Source organism: Dermochelys coriacea, chromosome 3 (genome assembly GCF_009764565.3).
Source record: "Dermochelys coriacea isolate rDerCor1 chromosome 3, rDerCor1.pri.v4, whole genome shotgun sequence".
In the NCBI taxonomy this organism is placed as follows: domain Eukaryota; kingdom Metazoa; phylum Chordata; order Testudines; family Dermochelyidae; genus Dermochelys; species Dermochelys coriacea.
The window spans coordinates 48,043,987-48,064,465 of record NC_050070.1 but is presented as its reverse complement, the minus strand read 5'-3'; the positions used below and the strand labels follow the sequence as shown (position 1 = coordinate 48,064,465).

At 39.8% G+C, this 20,479-nt stretch overlaps 1 protein-coding gene across 13 annotated transcripts in view; it reads left to right on the top strand.

The window, feature by feature from the left end:
- The window catches only part of DST (dystonin), a 468,601-nt gene that overhangs the window by 186,502 nt on the left and 261,620 nt on the right, over nucleotides 1-20,479 (top strand). For 11 of the 13 annotated variants that reach the window (XM_038397725.2, XM_038397722.2, XM_038397727.2 and 8 more), the window contains 3 exons: nucleotides 10,478-10,567; nucleotides 13,524-13,601; nucleotides 16,105-16,197. In XM_038397725.2, coding sequence (XP_038253653.1) covers nucleotides 10,478-10,567; nucleotides 13,524-13,601; nucleotides 16,105-16,197 — 261 coding nt within the window. Of the gene's footprint in view, nucleotides 1-10,477; nucleotides 10,568-11,093; nucleotides 11,193-13,523; nucleotides 13,602-16,104; nucleotides 16,198-20,479 lie in introns of all 13 variants that reach the window. The other 2 variants (XM_043510392.1, XM_038397719.2) reach the window with 1 other exon arrangement.

Here is a 20,479-nt window from a genome sequence, read left to right as displayed (position 1 = left end):
AAATGTAAGAACAAAATTTGCTAACAGCATCAATGCTGGAAATAGAGCAAGAGTGTATTTACCTTAAGGCACAAAAATTTATATGTTTTGTATGAAGGACTTTGTAAGAGAGATGCAGAATAATGGAGAAAATGGAACATAATAAGATTGGAGGCAACAATCTTAAATAGAGAGAACAGCAGAAATGGAGTAGTCTGGCAGTAAAGTGATCTGGAAGGGGTGTAGAGGTTACTGTAAAAAGGAAAATCTTGAGCTATCCATGCAAGGCTACTGTGATGGATTGACAAGGGGAAGAATGTAAATCCACTATTGCTGATATACAAGATTGGGGCAACTAGGATCATACATGTCTTATAGACTTTGTTATGAAGAAAGGTCGAAGAGATTGAATTTGCAGTCATTGTAGAGGAGAATATTTTAAAGATACTTAGTAAAAGTATTTGGAGTTATGGAGGGATTTTGTGAAGTGGAATGAGATTAATTGTTCATGCTGTTGAGGAGTTCAAGGGACAAAGTCAAATAGCTAGGAAATTACTCTTAAATATGGAATTAGGGCAGAATGATTTTCACTCCCTATGTATTTTAAATACTCGCTAGGGAATTGGTTACCAACTCAGTCTGGGACAGACAAATAGTGCAAGTGAGTTTAAAGAGACACTTTTCAAAGTAGCAGCTGTGTTAGTCTGTATTCGCAAAAAGAAAAGGAGTACTTGTGGCACCTTAGAGACTAACAAATTTATTGAGCATAAGCTTTCGTGAGCTACAGCTCACTTCATCCACCGAATGCATCCGATGAAGTAAGCTGTAGCTCACGAAAGCTTATGCTCAAATAAATTTGTTAGTCTCTAAGGTGCCACAAGTACTCCTTTTCTTTTAGAGAGACACTGTCAAGGCCACCAGGTCTAAAATTGGACTGATCAAGTTTAGCTTGCCAGCATGTAGGCATACAGAGGAAAAAGGTGAGCATGTGTGCCCTTTGTGCTGTCTCCTTTGCCCTACCTGACTGTCCTGTTCTTGTGAACAGATTGGAAGAGCAGGATTTGTGTATATTTCAACACCTTTATTGCATGTAAGATCGGAACACAGGCAAAGAGTGGAGAAACAGCGCCATCTATGTGCACTTATCGCATTCACTCAGACACCTGCAATGGTGGAGAAATCCAGAGCCTGGGTTTACTGTTCTGGGAGTGCACCCAGCAGTTTAACTATGCTGCAGGAAAGGTTTAGATTAGGAATGAGTAAAAACAAATTGTAGTTTTAAAAATAATGTAAATTTGGAGACTGTCAATCCTGACTGTATCCCTTGTAAGAGGAATGTTGAGGGTTGGAAAAAGGGATTCTCTCTGGCACTGCTTCAGTATGGTAATGGAAAATGGCAAGAATCTTAGATGTGCTAAAATTCTATTGGAATGTAAACTAGCTGGATCAAACAGCGCTACTGTATATCGAACTGTACCTATGTACGTCACCTGGAAAAGTCTGGGCAAGCCATATAGTAGATAGGCAGCAATCAGGCCTTGTCTAGCAAACTAGTCATGCAGGAGAATGCTGGCAAGTGTGATATTCCCACAATTACATGCTGAATTTAAAGCTAGGATCCTGTTACAGCTGGCAAGCAGCTTTTTGAAAAAATTAGATAAATCATGCCTTATGTCCTGGCATGATAAGCCTTGTTTGTATAAAAGAGCAAGGAGATTACTTGGTCTGAATCTTCCTCTTCTAAATCCATGTAAAATAGATTTATCTGTAGACTTGTAACTAATGTCTCTACTGGTCCTTGATTGTCAATTTTCAAGAAATATGACTCTCTGCAGTAGCGGCATTCAGTTCTTTGGCTTCTGGTCCAGTATTTAAATAATTTGGTTCCACTTCTTTTAAAATTTCCTTTGAACGTAGTGAATTCAATTGTCATAGAGGATTGCCACAGCCAATTTCATTGCATTACCCTACCTGGTCTCCTTTAATATGTAAAATAATTTCTTTCTAGTCTGGAGGGATGGTTTGATCTCAGTTTTCACTGGGTTTCCTCGCTGATCCTGAAATGATTCAGGATACTAAGTTTATTGACAATGTCAGATTGAATGATTTATCTTTCTCCCACATAAATATATCAAAGAAATGCTCTTTAATTGCCTGTTATGATGCTGGCATCTTTGGCTTTTTGACTGCACTCTGTTGCTTGGGGAGGTATAAGAAGGGGCACATATGTTTTTATATGTTTCTTTTTGGTTCTTCCTTGTTTGTGATATTCACAGTAATAATAAATTTTGTGTTTAGTTACTCTTTGGTTGGAAATAGGTTTAAGGACGTACACTTTTCGGTTTCAGAGTAGCAGCCGTGTTAGTCTGTATCCGCAAAAAGAAAAGGAGGACTTGTGGCACCTTAGAGACTAACAAATTTATTTGAGCATAAGCTTTCGTGAGCTACAGCTCACTTCATTGGATGCATGCAGTAGAAAATACTGTGTGTATGGTAACACCCATTGTTTCATGTTCTCTGTGTATATAAAATCTCCCCACTACACTTTCCAGGAAGTTGTGGAATGAGGGAATCCCAACATGATGTTAGGAGCTTTCTGCAAAGGCCGCACAAGTTTCTCATCAGAGAGACTTGGATGTTGGTGACATTTTAAATTGAATGGTGTAATTATAGTAGCCTTTGTAAGTGTCCATGTGAGCCTTATCTCAGAGAAGCTGTAGCTGAAAGGTGGATGACTTGAGTATGTTGCCTATAACTACTGTTCTGAGTACTGCACATAGGGCTTGATCCAAATCCCATTGAAATGAATGGGAGTCTTTCCAGTGACTTATATTTACTGGGGATTAGAGCCTTAAAAATTAACTTTAAATCTATTGTAAATCTAACAGTGAGAGGGCAATAATTGGTCAGATCTAGCTGAAGTCACTGAACTTCAGTGGATGTAGGTTTGGACTCAAAAATCGGTGGTGGTTAAGTGTTCAAATTTTTTTTCCAAACCAACCCCTTATTGTTCTAACTTCTTGAATTCTAATCTAATTTGCCTTTGGCAAAATGGGAAAACTCTTTGAAACCATATTGTGCACTTAGTTAACTTTGCTTCCAGATCTGTAGATAGCAGGGCTTGAAAAGAATCCCAGGTCATCTAGTCTTAAAAACCACCTCAACTACTTTTTTAGCCAGATATTTCCACTGCAGAATTCAGATTCTTTCAGGAAACGTGTTCTTATTTTAAATCTACATTTTTATTTTTAGTTTCAATTCACTGTTTTCTCCTTTAACCTACCACATTCACTCCATAAACAATGCCAAGAGGTATTTGAAATATCTGTGAGACATACGGCAGTACTCTGGAAAAGGTGGTTTACTTTGCAAGATTGCATTTTTTCTCTCTCAGAAAGAGCCCCCTGAGTGATCATTTGGTTTACATGGCAAGTACTGAATATTTATTACATCATTATCATAAATTAATTTTCCAGATAGATTCAAATTGCCTGTGGGTTTGCATAGATAATTTAAATTAAACCACTCTTCATATTAAAAAAATGCAAATACATACCAGATTTCAGCCTACTGTTTTATAATAACTGGGTTTTGATGTAGTTGCTGTCATGTACATTCTTTATGTATCAAGTACAAGAATAAGCTATAAAACACAAGCTAGAACTATGCACCTATTTATTTTCAGCAGTTTTGGGAATTGTATTTGTCTGTCCTCTTCTGGTGACTCAGTTCATGATGAGTGCTTTGCATGCTTTAGTTCTGACTGAAATAAATTTTATTTGCATCTTTCAAAGTGTTCTTCTTCTTTGCCTTGGATGCTGTCTAATACATACTTTGGATTGCCACTTTCTGGTAAAAGAATAATATGGTTTCAGTTCTTACCTCTGATCATGTGTTCGCGATTGTGGCACCGAGGAGGAAGTGCTCTGTGTCTGAGAGAGCTTTCAGCACAAGAAGATTAGAGTTCCACAGACTCAGCTGTCAAAGTACAGCAAGTGAAACTAAAAAAAGAAAGGGAAAATGAAGTACATAGATTTTAGGTGAGTTCCCTTATAGACCACACAGTATGTTTGTGGTAGAACTGAAACAAGAACCTTCTGATACACAGTCCCTTTTTCTAACCATTAGACCACACTGTCTCTTTGTGCTTTGTATAGTTCTGCATTTTGACGAAGGGTGAGAAGAAGGCTCAGGCTTTGTGTAAGATGGGCACAGGTGAGACAAACCCACAGGAAATAAGAAATGAAGGAAGAAATAGGAGACAGTAAAAGATTAAACAGGCTTGTGTTGGGGGAGAGAGACTGGAATAATAACCCCCAGCCCCCCAAAGCCACAGATATTCTCTGTTAAGTGAAAAAGAGCAAGTGGTTGAGGTGAGGAATTAACATCAGTATGTTCTGGTCCCACTATTAGCCCACTTATAAACTGGGCAGCCCTGTGACTCTGCAGAGTAGCGCTGAAGGGAATGTGTATAATATGCTGGTGCTGGTGCTGACTTTTTATGTTCCGTTCCTCTCCTCCCAGCGTGCACCATTCCTCTTGGCTGGCAATACTGCACAATAGATCTGCTCTGTTCTGGAGCTCTGTTTGCACACTGGAATAGGGTGTACTTGCTTGTGGGACCATTCTCTTCAGGAGTGCAGCTACATCTTCCCCCAAAATTATCTTCCTTTGCCGCAAACAGTTTAGGAAATAAGAATAGGCCTTTTCCAACCACCATGGTATCTTGAAAGGAAAATAAAACCCAAAGTTCATATATTGATTTAATTTAATATAAAAAGCATTGGCCATGTGCAGCACAGCATAGCAAGCCCCAAACCCCCTGAAAATCCTCTAGGCTCAGTAGACCCTATCACGTATTTGTCCCTGCCCTACACTGTTGGTGTCAGACAGACACAACAATATCATTTATTTTGAAAGTGATAGTGATAGAACAGCTGAGAGAGGTTGCTGCATGTTCTTTAAATAAATGAGCTTACTGACTGGTAGACCCAGTTCAGTTTGATCTTGGTGAGAAAATGAAATAATATAATACTTGACTTGAAACTCAGTTGTTTAGATCAGGGGTTCTCAAACTTCATTGAACCGCGATCCTCTTCTGACAACAAAAATTACTTAACGACCCCAGGAGGGGGGACCGAAGCCTGAGCCCACCCAAGCCCCACTTCCCCTGGTGGTGGTGGGGGGGGAAAAACCCGAGCCCCACCGCTCTGGGGGGGTTGCGGGGGGGGGGGCAAAGCTGAAGTTCAAGGACTTCAGTCCCAGGTAGGGGGCCTGCAACCTGAGCCCTGCTGCCAGCCCTTGGACTTCAGCTTTGGCCCTGGGCAGTGGGATTCGGGCTTCAGCCCTGGGCCCTAGCAAGTCTAAACCAGCTCTGGCAACCTCATTCAAAGGAGGTCGCGACCCACTTTGGGGTCCTGACCCACAGTTTCAGAACTGCTGGTTTAGAATGTTAAAAGAAAATCTCCAAAAGTATATTTCTGTTTTATGCATATTCCAGCAAGGCTTAACTCACTGATCTCAGTGGAGTTCCTCCTGATCTATACTGGTGTAAGTGAGATCAGAATTAGCTCTTGTATTTCTGGACTTGTAGGTTTTATTGTTAAAAAAAAAGTTGTTTGATGATATTCCCTGCTATGTGAGGGGGGCATTCTCTTGGGAAGTTTTTGGGAGCAGATTTCTTCGTGTGGACACAGAGATGGAAAAAATAGGTCTCTCTATGTTTCTTAATTAAAGCTGCTGAAAGCAAATAGAAGAATGGATGAAAACTCTAAACACAGACATTTAACTAAAGGCACCAAAATAATGACATTAGCTATATGCTGTGTATTGTGACTGGTGATGGAAGAACCCTAAAAGGTTTGTAGGCTCATTTTCCAAAAGTTTGGAAGTTTTTGCCTTCCTGTCTCTTTGGTTTGCAAAAGGGTCTGGTGGATAGGATGCAGGACTGGGGCCAGGAGGCCTAGGGGGAATAAATGCTATGTTGTACTGCCTTTACACCAGCTATGCAAAGTGTCTGTATGAGTGGGATCAGAGGCATTCTTATAATGTAAATGTAGACTGACCTTTCATTGGTCTCCATAGGAGATGTCAGAGGTCCATAATAAATACGTGTTCTAAACTTCAAAATTTTAGCTAAATAGAAACATCAAAAAATTCAGTCATCTTGTTACAAACATTGATCTGCATGATGTTATATTAGTAGTTACCTAAATGTGAGGCACACTGTCTTCACGGAAGGGGATGGAGGACGCAAAATGGACAAGACTTTCCAGAGTCTCTAGAGCAGTGACACTCAATTAGATCTACTTAAGGGCCGATTTGAGAATTTCATGACTAGAGGCAGGCATTTGTGCAGAAGTCTGACCAAAACCCTCCCTTCCCCCCCCAAAAAACAAACTTCAATTGCCAATGAATAAAGACCTTGATTACAACATAAGTATTAGTGTTTCTATCTTTTAACAAAGTTTATAAATCAAAATTTTTACCCACGTTTATGGCAATATCTATGGGAGAGGTGACATGGATGATCTCTGGTAAGCTTTGTGAAGAGTGGTTTGTAGGAGGTCATGGCCATAGGCGCTGACTCTGTGGGTACTCTGGGGCTGGAAAATCACAGGGAAAAATTAGTGGGTGCTCTGCACCCACCGGCAGCCAACCTCCCGTCCCCTCTCCGCCTCCACGTTGTCCCCTGATCGCACCGCCTACCTCCCAGCGCTTGCTGCTGCCAAACAGCTGTTTGGTGGCATAGCAAACTCTGGGAGGGTGGGGGGAGGAGCAGGAACATGGTGTGCTCAGGGGAGGAGGTGGGGAAGAAGCAAGACCAGGACAGGGATTTGGGGAAGGAGTCAGAATAGGGGCAGGGAGGGGGCAGAGTTGGGGCGGAGACTTTGGGGAAGGTGTTGGAATGGGGGCAGGGTGGGGGGTAGGGCCGGGGGCAGAGGGAGGTCGAGCACCCACTGGCGTGAGTAGAAGTCGGCACCTATGGTCATGGCAAGGCACATGCACTGATGAAGATATTCCTCTCTTCAGGCGATTGCAGTATTGGTTTTTTATATTGTTCATGGTAGAAAACCCAGATTCGCAGAGGTACACTGAGCCCAACATCATTAAAAAATCTAGATGGTTAAATTCTGGCTATTCTGAAACTGGTCAGCATATTTAGTCCAGAAATCACAAAGCTCCACTTCTCTGAATTTTACCTTCAAGACATCTGAGCTCTGGAGCCTTACAATATCTTATTGAAAGGCATATTCATAAATTGAATCAAGAATGTTCTTTGCTTCAGAAGGGCAAGTTCATCGACATAGACAACAAATGGCTCCTGAACAAATAAAACCAAATTCTTTGGAATTTTAAAATTTTTGATCAAATGGTTTAGAAATTCTTGCAGCATTTTCATTTGTAGCAGCAACACACAATGTTGGAAAGTGCAACGTCTTTCCTGTTAATACTGTGTGAAAGATTTTCAAGATTCCTCTGAAAGACACCCTTTTTCAAACAGATCCCCAACACTGCTTTCATGGCCTTGGAGCTGCAAGTTGAGGGAATTCAAGTGACCAATAATATTGCACAGAAAAGCTAGTTCTGACATAGAGGGGACATCATTCATAAATTCCAGGAACTCACAAGGCCTTATTGGTCTTGTGGTTTCAAAGAAATTCTATTATTTCTTTTTGAAGGGCACAAAATCTCTCTTGCATGCACCCCTTACTTAACCAGTGAACGTCATTGTGCTGCAACAGGTCACTGTATTCGGCTGAAATGTCTTGTAAAAGAGCTTTTAAAAGACGATGTTGCAAGCTAGAAATTGAACATATGTAGTTCACTAATCTCATCACAATATCCATTGGTTTTTTTTCAAGTCAATATCAAGTGTTTTTTTCAGACAATTTACCACACAAAACAGTCTGGTGAATGATGCAGTGAAGTGTGTTTAATGAAGGGTGTATCAGTGCCAAACATAAAAAAACCCCTTCTTTTTCCCTGTCATGGAGGGAAGCAAGTTTGTAACAAGTAAGTTTACTTTCTTCAGATCTAAATCATTTTTTTCAACAAGGCCTTTTACCTTTGCAAAAATGCTCTCTCCTGTGGCGTAGATTTCTAATTGTATTAAGCACAAAAATCCTTCCTTGAAAATTTCAGCATTATAAAATCTAAGAAACCGCAAAAGCTAGATAGTGTCACTTATGTCACTTGATTTGTCCACTGCAAGAGACACATATTTGGTGTTTTATAAATAGGAAAGCAGTGCCGACAGACAGTCCTCGTAAATTACCTCCAATGTTCCCACCTCTGTGGAATCAGGCAGAGGAACTTGCTTCACAGGGTTCACAATGTCATCTTTGTTTTCGTCTCTAGCAAAAACCTCCTTCAGCAGTTCCCACATGCACTGCTTCTTAAGTTCGGCATCCAGGAAAGGCTTTTTCTTTTTAGCTAGTATGAGAATTTAACCTCCTTTTACTATTGACAATATATATATCTATCTTGATCTAATGTCCAGAAGTAGAATTATATTGCCTTTGCTGTGTGGATGTGTTACGCAAGTATTTTGGAAAACATCAGCAGTAATTCATTATGGAAAAATCTTCCAGATGGCTTGTTCGGACTAGTTTTCAACATAAACACAAATGTGTTTCTGATGTTAGTCCCACTTAAGATGATAGTCTTTGTAAATTGCAGTAGGAGCAAGGTACTTTGAACTAAAATACGTTTATTTAAACCTAGCAACAAATATGTTAATTATTTGTTTCATAACAAGGATATACAAATCTCTCCCACAGCCCAGATCTAGTTCCCTACTGCAAGCAGAAGAGGAATTGGATTGATTCCGGATGCTGTTCTCATGCACACAGATACGCTGACAGTTGAGAGATCATCTCATAGATCCCATATTGGCAGAAGAATTTAGCCCCTGTGGCAGGATTAAAAGCCTAAGAAGAGCCTGTCTGCCCTTTTGCATGCCACAATCAGACAGTACTCTGGAAACTCGGAAAGCTTCCTGTAAGATAGAGGTCCACAAACTGTGGGGCACGCTGCCTGGGGGAGTGCTTAGGAACCTTTTGGGGAGGTGCATTGGGGCCCAGACCAGCCCGCACAGGGTGCAGGGAGGGAGTGCCACCCAGCTACTCCCCGCCCCCAGCTCTGTTCCGGTCCTACCTGCAGCCTCATCCCTGGCTCCTAGCCCTGCGCCTAGCCCCGTCCCCAGCCTTGGTGGGCCTCTGCTCCTGGCCTTGCCCCAGCCTCAGCTGCTGGCTGCAGCTCCATTCCCGGCCCAAGGCTGAGACAGGGGATGGGAATGAGGCGGGGCTGGAGCCGCACCTGGTCGCGGGGCTGGCTGCTGGCCCTCTCTGCAGCCCAACTGTGGCTCCGGCCCCACCCCAGCCTCACTCCCAGAGTCTGAAGGGGGGGGACGGTGCGGCCAGGGTAAGGTAGGAGGACTCTCAAAATTTTGGGGAACACTGCTATATGGTGTTTTAATGGGGACCCAACATGAGGATGTAGATGAAAGCCCTACAACCTCTGCCGTGGCAGGCAATGTGAAAAGTCTCTGCCAATAAGAAATGAGAGCCTCTGTGTCCCAATTTAGGTTGGATGGCCCCTCTTGTGCCAAAATAATCCAAAATCAGAGTAGTTAGAAATGTTGAAAGTCCTCTCAGAACTGCTGGATCTTAAATCGTGGCCAAATTCTGCCCTTCTTTACACTTGTGCAGCATAGTTGACATTATTGTTCTTTCATGGATGTAACTGAAGGCAGAATCTGGCCTAAGGGAAAGTGTGTTCAGGTTAAAAGTTACTTTTTGAAGAGGTGCTAGAAATATTGTTTGAGGAACTAGAACTCAGTGGGTTAGTTGAATATAATGATTCATTATAGCAATGGGATGGATAGAAAAGCGAGCCTTGGGTAGATACACTGTTTAAGAGGGAAAGCTGAGAATGATGAGATACATTCTTGTTGATTAATGAGTGATGGGTTTCTACTAGTTTTTTGCTGTATTTGGTTCAGGGGCCAAAATATGGGTTACATTTTTGCCTGGATCCAGCCAGTTTGCATGGGCTGTAAATCAGGGTAGGATTTAGCTCTGTCTTTCTTTTTCTGCAATTTATTCTGACTTGGGTGTGAACTGTGTCCTCCTTAATTGATCCTTATATAGGCCAAAGTAGATAGGTATTTGGCCTCAGTAAACATGGTAGGGATTACGCCTTGGTTACTTTGACAATTTGTTGCCTACCTTGTGGCCTTTTCACTGTTCTTCTTTCCATATTTAATAAAATATAAGAATATGGAAAATGTGGAAGGGGGTTGAATATAAGTTTACATTGCAGCTAATTTTGTTTTTGTATTTCTCTTGGCATAGTGACTGACAAACAAAGAGTGGCATGTTGAGATATATAAGTGTGTGTACATTACAGAAAAACAGCATTAAATATCATTGTGAATTCTTGGAAAGATACAGCATCTTAAATTTCATTTCTCTCTCCCTCTCTATTTCTGCAGGTTCGCAAGCATGTGAATGATCTATATGAAGACCTGAGGGATGGACATAACTTGATCTCCCTTTTAGAAGTCCTTTCTGGGGATACCCTGGTGAGCTCTTTTTAATCACTGTGCAATAATTTCAGGCCATTATATACCCATTTATGCGGCTTGCTAACTCTTCAGATGTGGGCTGTTAGGATTCTCTTTGATATATCCTATACTAGGTGATCCCAGAGGCATAAGTTGTATTTCTGTTGATACATACACCATGAACAGTGTGGGAATATGAACTATTTTTGTCAGTCTTCTTCTGTGATCATGAAACTTCTTTCTTTTTATAGATTAATGTACTAGTTCTTTATCTCATTTCCTTTTTTTCTTGGATTTTCTTTAGCAAATGTTGGATGGTTAATATTATTTCACATTAAAGAAAACAAAGTACAAATAGCAAGGAAAAAATGTCCCTGAAATTGTCTAATACACTCCTCGGGTGTCATTTCCTTTCTTTGTGAGCATTACTTCCCTTGCTTGGTATTTGTTCTCTTCATTATGTTCTTCTGTTCATGCTCTTCTCTTCATTTGTGGTCTGTCTTGTGTCTTTGCTGTCCTATCTTCTGTCTGTTATATTCATTAGCCAAGGGAGCGAGATTTTTTGAAGACCTTACGGTTGGTGAGTTCAACAGAAGCATGCGCGTATGAACAGCATGAGGATGTGGAGGATGAGGATAAGGGGGTACGTGCCGACCCCCATAACTATATTAACTTAGTATGTGAAGTGTGGTGACTGCTAACTTAAAAGTAACCTGTTAGTTTGGTGTTCTGCTGTAGTTCAGTGGAAAGGACAAAAGAACTCATGCTGATCAACCAGGATATACATATTCTGGAAAAGACTGATAAGATGGAGATATGGACAAAGATGTTTTTTCATTCAGTTCATTTGCAAACAGTAACATGCAAAGCTTTAAGATCTCCATTTATTTTCAATCACTACACTTACAAAAGTTGTACAAATACAACACTATGTAAGCGACAATCAAAATATTATGTATTTATGTTATTTCATATTCAGTTACACTAAGATTTCTTTTTATTTTCAATCACTGTAATTTATGTAGCAATTATGCAAACAATATAAGCAAAGGGTGAAATCTTGGCTCCACTGAATGGAGTAAAACTCTCATATACAACATTTGTACAATATAATATGAAATGGAATTATGGAATTTAGATTAATTATGAAAATATTATTTTATCATCACAAAGATGGTTGATCGGATTTAAATATGTTACTTTTCAAAGTAGATAATGCACAGTGATAGTTCTCATAGATATGTGTAGTGCTTCAGCTAGTGAGTATATTGATAGCTTGTAGGGCTTATTTTTGCTGAATGTTGAATTACCCGTGTTTTGACTGATTTATGTCATCCAGAAGGGAAGTATCTACTTAAAAACTTTAAAATGCTGAGTATTGGCTGGTCCAAAGGAAGTTGTTTCATGCCTCTGTAGAACCCGCATTGCTAGTGTTTGCTAAAGCAACTTTGTATGTTGGGGTCCAATTTCTATCCTTGGATGCACAGTGTGTCATGCTGCTGTTATGATTTCATTGGAATTTGTATGCTTTCATCCAAGGGCATAATGTGTCTCAAGACATTTGTACCTTAGCTATATAATATTTCCCCTCTGTGATCTTATATTGTTACTTTTTGACAGTCTGGACTTCAGCAAACTCTCCTTGTTTTGGAAAGTAAGATGCCAATTCTGTAGTCCTTAGTCCCACTCATGGAAGTTATTCTATGATAAAAACTGCAGGGATTGATCCAAACCTTTCAGTAGTTTTAAAACAGATTGAAATCTTATATGGTAACGTAAAATTCCATTTTTGTGTTTTAGTCTATGCTTCTTTTCCAATTGCATTTCATCATATTTCCTCTTGGCAAACACGTGATATTCCATAGGGGGGAAAATAGTTCAACTAAGGAAAATCTATGACTGTCTGACTGTTTCACAGAGATTGTCTGAGGAAATACTCATATTCATCGCTGAACTGTATAAGTGGTTTGTAGTATGCTTGAGCATATTACTGTGAAAGTTTGTGAAAAATCTGAAATAAGGAAGAAGGATATTATATTATGATGACATAAATTTAACTACTTTCCTGTTGTTGATCTCTGACAGCTAAGTAAAAAATTCATTTTCTGTGTAATTCTTCCTGTTGGTGATTTTACACTAACTGCATGCTGTTTTGCCATGTTTCCATTAACACACCATGCATAATTGTTTTATAGTTTCTTCTTTGTTGATTTGTTTTTGCTTTGGGATGAGGGGGATCCTTAACTTTCTTCATGCCTCACTTGCATAAGTTCATAGTAGATCACACAGTTCTGCTAGAACAGAAGTTAATGAAATTCTGCCTGAGGAAGGAGTAGACAGGCACTAAGACTGCAGTTATAGGAATTATATTGGTAGGAAAGAGTTTATTTTAATGATATGTTTCTAAATATATATTTATTAATATGTAGTTAAAACACAAACAAAATCTAAACACACATCACACCTGCATACCTAGGTAAGTTTTCTTATCACATTATTGCCAGAGTCATTAATTGGACAGCTCAGAGGTACACATGATTATTACTTGTGATTTGGTTTAACTGAAGTGTTGTAAATCTTTTGTTATGATGCAACATCTAGTTATTTCCCACTATGGCTTCGATCCTGCAATCTGGTTCATATGGGTAGGCCCCTGTGCCCATGAGGAGCCCTCTTGACATCAGTAGCACTTGGCAGGGACACAGGCACCTACTGTAATGATCAGATTACAGGATCGGGGCCTTTGATTCTGCTTTCCACTAGTTGTGCAAATAAATTTCAACTGCAATGAAAACAGGCTTTCTATAAATTCATAGCTCAGTTACTTTTCCTTAAGTTTCAATTACACTTTTGTAATAGATGTAGAAACATTAGTGTTTTAAGGATTTAAAATGGAAACTTTTAAATCAGTTTTTTTACCTTGTAGGAGTTTTGGTCTTTGGAAAATCTCATAACTTTCATTTTCTAATTTTAGCCCCGAGAGAAAGGTCGGATGCGTTTTCACAGACTCCAGAATGTACAAATTGCACTTGACTATTTGAAAAAACGCCAGGTACGCTAATAGTTGTAATAAATAAAACTTAAGTGAAAATTGCACTTATACAGTTAATAGAAGCTTGATGAGGGAAGGAACAGCTATACTATTTGTTCTTTTTTAAAATGCACACAGTAAAAATGGTTAGAAACAAGGATCTGATTTATTGTGGTGCCTGAATTGATGGTGGTGGACACTTGGTGATAGGGGAGATGTAGAGCAAAGGTGTGAAGCCACTTTTGTTCCTTCCTTCTTCTGAGGGGGCCCCCATGGTCATCTCACTCCCAGCAAAGCAGCTGCAGATATTGCCCTAACTTACACCCAGCTGTCGATGGCCCTTCTGGCAGCTGAGAATAGCTGGAGCACAGTAGCACTCGGGCCAGTGCTTCCTTTTCACAGGAATTCCCCCCACATGCATCCTATGATGCCCCCATGTTGTGGGGCAGGTAATTTGTGAGAATTCCCCAGTAATCACTTTTGGCGGCTTTACAGCCCTTTGGTGCTGGCAGAGCTGGCATGAAGAGCCGTGAGCTGTGAACTGGTGCTGATAAGCATTTTTTGCTGGCTTTAAACACTGGCTGGAAGAATTGAAAAGTGACACAATAGCAATACGTTTGTTTTAAGTAAGAAATACCACCTGCTGACATTTGTGCAATAAGGATTCAATCCCGCACCGCTGAAGTCAATGGGAGCTTTGCAGCTAACGTCAGTGGAAATAGGATCTGCGCTAAGAAAACGAATGGCCACACAGGTTGACAATCAAAAATAACATATTTGTGCAGCCTAGACGCTGGTGGCCTGGTAGTGCTATAGCTTGTTTTTAAATGGGAGACCCTGGTTCAATAAATCCATAAGACATGCAATGTGCAACCGTGTGCCTTTTTATTAAGGTGCAGCAGTCAATGGAGATTATAGGTCTCAGCATGCAATGATCTGTTATTATCTGAGTATTCAGGACTCTTGAATCAAGGCAGAATATTGTATGGTGGCATCGGTAGTCTTTTCATCCTGCATGTTCTTATTAAATAGGATGGCTACTGTGCAGTCTGCTCTATTTTACACAGTTTAGGTGCAGCTCTTGGGTCCTTGGCAAGTCGCCAATGTGACCCTGATTTGTGTAAGGTTTCAGTGCCCCTGCCAGAGGGACTGCCAGTCTGGAGGAAGATAATACTTGCACACAAGTGGTTATCACAGACTTCAAGGATAAGGGAACTTTGCCAGCAGCTGGGGTAGCTCCCAAGAACTCCTAAATAGAGAAGGCACATTTAAAAATGATATTTGGAAAACATCTTGCAGAAGATTGGTTGGGTGACTTCCCGTTGGAAATAGTGTATTGTGATTTAGGTTAGATAGGCCTCAAATATCCATAACTGTGAGGGTTAACTTTGGAAAGGCAAATGAGTAAAATAAAAGCCATATGTGACTCTAGGGTACATTTTTGTCAAAACTGAACAGTTTTTATAATGTAATAGGAGGGGAAAAAATTAGGATCTCTTAATTTTTTTTATAACTGTGGGATATATTGTCTCCTTGTTCCATGGGGAATGTCTACTGACAGTAGTTATACCTATGTGGGGAGTCAAGAAGAAAATATGGCCTTGCACATTAAATGTTGATACAGTGTGTATCCTAAAGAACATACACAAATAATTATTGATTAATATAAGCATCAAGTGCATTTTATTTGGGTCATCTTTCAGTTGACGAACTAAATAGGCACGTTTTATACATACATACATATATATGCACTTGATGCTTATATTTTATATATATAGGTATATATGATGAAGTGGAATAATATATATGAAGATGATGATAATAGGTTACCAAAAGGTGTCAGTAACCCATTCTGAATGAGAGATTATTGGAGTTGTAAATATGATTGACCATTGATTTTGAAACTTCAGTTAGTAATTTTAATCCTGTTCATTAGTTAAGATGTGAGAAACAGTTTGAAGGTGTGAAGTGCTATATATGTGCTTATTTATGATTAATTATTATTAGAAATGTAAACATTATAAAATATTGTCATTGGTTTAGTGGGCCAGATTCTCTCCTGCAGCTGAGCTCTCTTTGGTGCAGGAGAGTGGGTGAAGGGGGAGGGTGCCAGGGAGCCAGTTATAGTTGCCTCAGTCTAAGGGCTGTCCTGTGCTGTCGGTCCTGGGATGACTTACAACAGTCCACTCTTGTCCGCACCCTGATATACTACAGCCCTAACACAGCCTCTCTATTTCTGACATGCCCTTTGCATCGGGATGAGGGACAGCTGGCACAGGAACCTTTCTAGCTGAGAGTTCCTCCCCACTAGGGTGGTTCTCAACTGTCCAGTTATGACCAGAAACTGGGTCCTTTGCACTGCACAAAGGAGACAGATTGTACTGAAATGTGGCCTAATATGTTTGTTACTGAATATATTACGGATTCAAGTAGTATTTAGTTTACAGTCAAACCTGAGTGGTGGAATAAATGTTTTCAGTACCAATTTGTTTCAGCTTTTACATTTTTTTTTCCACAATGGCAGGTGAAACTGGTAAATATTAGAAATGATGACATAACAGATGGAAATCCCAAGTTGACTTTGGGGTTAATATGGACCATAATTTTGCACTTTCAGGTAAGTCTTGTTTCTCTTGACAATATATGCTCAGTCAGATACTGTGTTCTCTGGTAGGCAGTTATCATGAGTGCATGAATCTGTTGCAGTAGGAATCTGTAGAAACTGTGTAACGTGGGATCTCTCTTCTCCAGTGTTTGAAAATTCTGATGACTTATATGATCAGATATACACATTGAATCATAAGCTACTTAGTTAGGCATCTCATTCCCTATTTGTAGAGAGATTACAAAAATAGCCAATTTTATGGTTAATTTTATAAAGAACAATGCTTTTTGTGAATTTCTTTCAGTTCTAATAAAAGTTTCTTGTTTTGTTGCTCACATACAGGCTTCTTTTGTTGAATAATAAGATCAGAAAAATACAATTGTTTTTGCATCTTTTGGAGTTGTTTTCTGCTGATTTTGAGAACTGAAAAAATGTTACTTCTAACATTTTCTAAAAATATGAACCATTTAAAACATTTAATTTTGAAGGCAATATATTTGATGGTAATACGGGATCACACTAGGCTGGCACTATAATTTTTCCACAGTGATTGGATTGTGTACAGTATAATTCATCTTTACAGTATGTGGTAAAGAATTGCTTCTCAAAATTAGGGTTAGACAATGGCACTGGAGGTAGATGATGTAGTGCAGATGACTGTTAAACCTTATTTAGTGTGACTACTACAGTATTGTTAGAAATCAATTCCTTCTGGTGCAGGCATTTTAAATGATCAGAAGCCTGCATAATCAAATAGCAATATGTGGCATAGCATCATACTGTTACTGGTTATGGTTTTTGGTTAAAAAACTGTATTGCCAAAAGCCTCTTACAGTGTAATTTAGCTTTCTAACTATAAATCCTAAACAGGAATAGGAAGGAGCATAAATGCATAGGAAAAATGCTATGTTTAAGTATATGTATTTATGAAAATTGGAACAGGTAGGGGTTAAGTATACTTACATTCACTGGAACTACTCATGTCATGTGCATAAGCACTTTCAGAATTGGCCTGTTGGTTATCTTGTTATCAGTATTGTGAAGAACCTAGGAGAGTTTTGGGTGTATGTAAAAAGACGATGAAAGTAAAACCCTCAAGTAACTGTCTCTATCTATAAAGAATAATGAGGGAAATAAATTTATAAATTGTGTGAACCACTTTGACAGGGTGTTTACCATTATTTTCTATGAGCTGGCTAATTGCACAAGACTTAAATAGAAAACTTCTTGAGTTGCAGTTGTAGATCTAATTCAGAGTCTCATTTAATGTTTGTTTTCACCAACCTGTACGTTATATCATACCAAAATTCACTATCTGTGATCTAATGTGTGAGACTTGAACTGAACTAGAGTTTTAAAAATAAATAACTATTAAACTACTCTAGGAAATATGAAATAACTAAAAATTAGAAATTCAAATTGTTGGAGTTCTGTCTCTTTACACATGAATGGGTGCACTCTCTGGACCAAATTCAGAGGTGATTTTTAAGTTAAACCCCTTTGCTCTAATATAGATTTCTTTACACATTGGAGCCTGATCCTCTCATCAATTGCGTGCATACAACTTCTTTTGGAGTCCATGTTAGCTTGGTGCAGTTGATGGGATAACCAGGTTCACTGGATGTAAATAGACCCAAGGGAGAGCAAATGTGAGGGATCTGACTTATACACCTTACACATTACTTTTAATATTACCTTGTCTTTTGTTAAGGAAGTTTGCTGATGCTGGCTGAATTGGAATCAACAATTTTCAGTGTGAACATATTGCACTATGCTCTGTTATTTATATTTGTTCTAATTGCATTGCAAGCTGGGAGGTTTGCAAGGTACCAGGGATTTTTTGGCTCTGGTTAGTGGTCTAAGCTGTTTGCCACAGTCATGATGCTTGTTTAGGGGATAATGAGATTTCACCAAAACAAAAAATGGTTCTAAGGGCTTTTATGCTAGAGGAAGGCATCATATGCAAAAATAAAACATACAGTGTACATTTGAGGCTCAGTTCTCTCCTGCGCTTGAATTATGCTTGGTTCATTGGGAGAGGAGATGGCTGTAGTGCGCTGAGTCAGCACCAGCCCAGTCCCAGATCAGCATAAGTTCTGCTCTAAAATATGTCACTGCCTTCTGCAGCCTGTGCAAATCAGAAGGTTGCAGGTATAGTCTGCTGGATGGAGCCCTTGGTAATAATACACACAGGGGGTAGAAATGGTAGCATATTGCTTTCATTAATTTCTTCTGCATGCGTTGCTGGGCATGTATGTTGGAAGTTATTCTGCCCTTTTGGTGTGGAAAATACACAAGGCATATATATTTCCAGAATATAGTCTTTGTTTTATTTGTGCATTTCACATATTTTTTTGGGGAAACAGTTTATGGTTAATTTTTAAATTCAAGTACATAATGCAATGTGGACAATTTTGTGTGGTATTATGTCTAGAACACTTAGTCAAACTAATAATGTGCAGAATAGTATACTGTATATACAGTGTGCAAGACGAATTATAATTGTATAGATTGTGTAGCAAATTCTTCCTTCATACCTATACAACTCCACTGAAAATGGAGTTGCACAGGTATAAATAAAGGTAGAATTTGGTCCTGTAAAAATATCTACAAATTTTGCAAAATAGCATCTGCATAAATGCATGAACTTTTGTTTCCAAAGTCCTGCATTTAAAAATATTTGCAGCTGACCTGCACTCAGCTTAATTACAGCTTGATTTAAGAAAGAAGGAAAATAACTTCCAGGTTAAAAAATCCCAAATCTGCCAAACTTCAGGAGTCTCAGTTACTTCCAAACTGTCACCCAACAGACTTTATCTTCCTCAGCTTCCCATTGTCAGACTCATCTTCACATGCTACACATATCCTTAACCTTTGTCCTATCCCAGCAGCCCATGTTCCATCCAGCCCTACACACCCTGGATGATAAAATGCAGAGAAAGCATCATTCTCTCAGATGCAGTGTGGGCTGGCATCATCTCTTTCCTCTAATCAGCAAGCATGTGTTTTTGCCACTGATGTGCTTGCCTGTTAGGGTATGTCTACACTGCAGCTCAGAGTGTGCTTCCCAGCACAGGTAGACAGACAGGTGCTAGCTCTGCTTGAGCTAGCATGCTAAAAACAGCAATGTAGTGGGGAGTAGCAGAGGCAGTGACTCAGGCTAGCCTGAGAACATACCCTGAGAATCTGGGTGGCTTTGTATACAGGCAGTTAGCTTGAGCCGCTGCCCATGCTAACCCTGGCTGCACTGCTAGTTTTAGCACGCTCGCCTGAGCAGAGCTAAGGCATATCTGTTTATGTGTTCTGGGAAGCATGCTCACAGCAGTAGTATAGACATCTTACTCTGGTCTCTGCTCCATGCTAATCTGTTTGCCAGTCAATTCTTCCTCAGTCTGTCTCAAGGCAGTCTGTTAGTCTATTGACTCAGTCATGTAACTGTTTTTCTTGCAGGCAAGAATAGGAATGACAGTCTCATGCAGTGGTTTTCAAACTGGGGTATGCATATCCCTAAGGGTACGGAAGGTCTCGTCAGGGGATACGTGAGAAAAATCCTGTAATGGTGGACAGCACGCTTTTATTTAGTAAGATTTGGCATTCTAATCATAGGTATATTATGACCCTTCTCAGATGGGGATACGCTGTAGACTACATTATCTGGAAAGGGGTACACAGCCTAAAAAGTTTGAAAAACTCTATTGGATATAGCACCAGGCTGAGATGCAGGAGATTCGCCCCCATCCCCTTGAGCAGGAACCCTCTTTTTGTTCTGTTTGTATAGCAGCTAGTACAATGGAGTCTCGGTCTATGACTTGGGCCCCTAGGTGCTAGAGTAATACAAAGATAAGGAGACCTGTGTCCAATTCCCAACCACTCTGGATTCAGCTTCCCACCTCAAATACAGATTTACTGTGTGATATCATCCCCCATCTTTAAAATGGGGATAATAGTCCCTTACCTCTCAGGGGTGTTTAGAGGATAACATCCACTGATAATTGTGAAACGCTCCGTTGTCATTGTGGTGAAGGACATAAGAGCACTTGAATAGACAGACACACATGAAGACTGCCCAGTTACTGTGGCCTTCCCATTTCCTTTGTCAGGTTACTAAATGGTCATAATGTGAAATTTTGACACCCAGCATCCATGTGGCCTCTTCTGCTTTTGTTATTTTGACTCCTCCTCTTGGCTGGCAGCAGTCTATGAGGAGTGCTGCCTGCTTTTCTGCCCTCTCTGCTTTGATCACATGGATATGTGATTGAGATTCTGGGAGTTGGGCTGTTCCTCCTGCCATCCT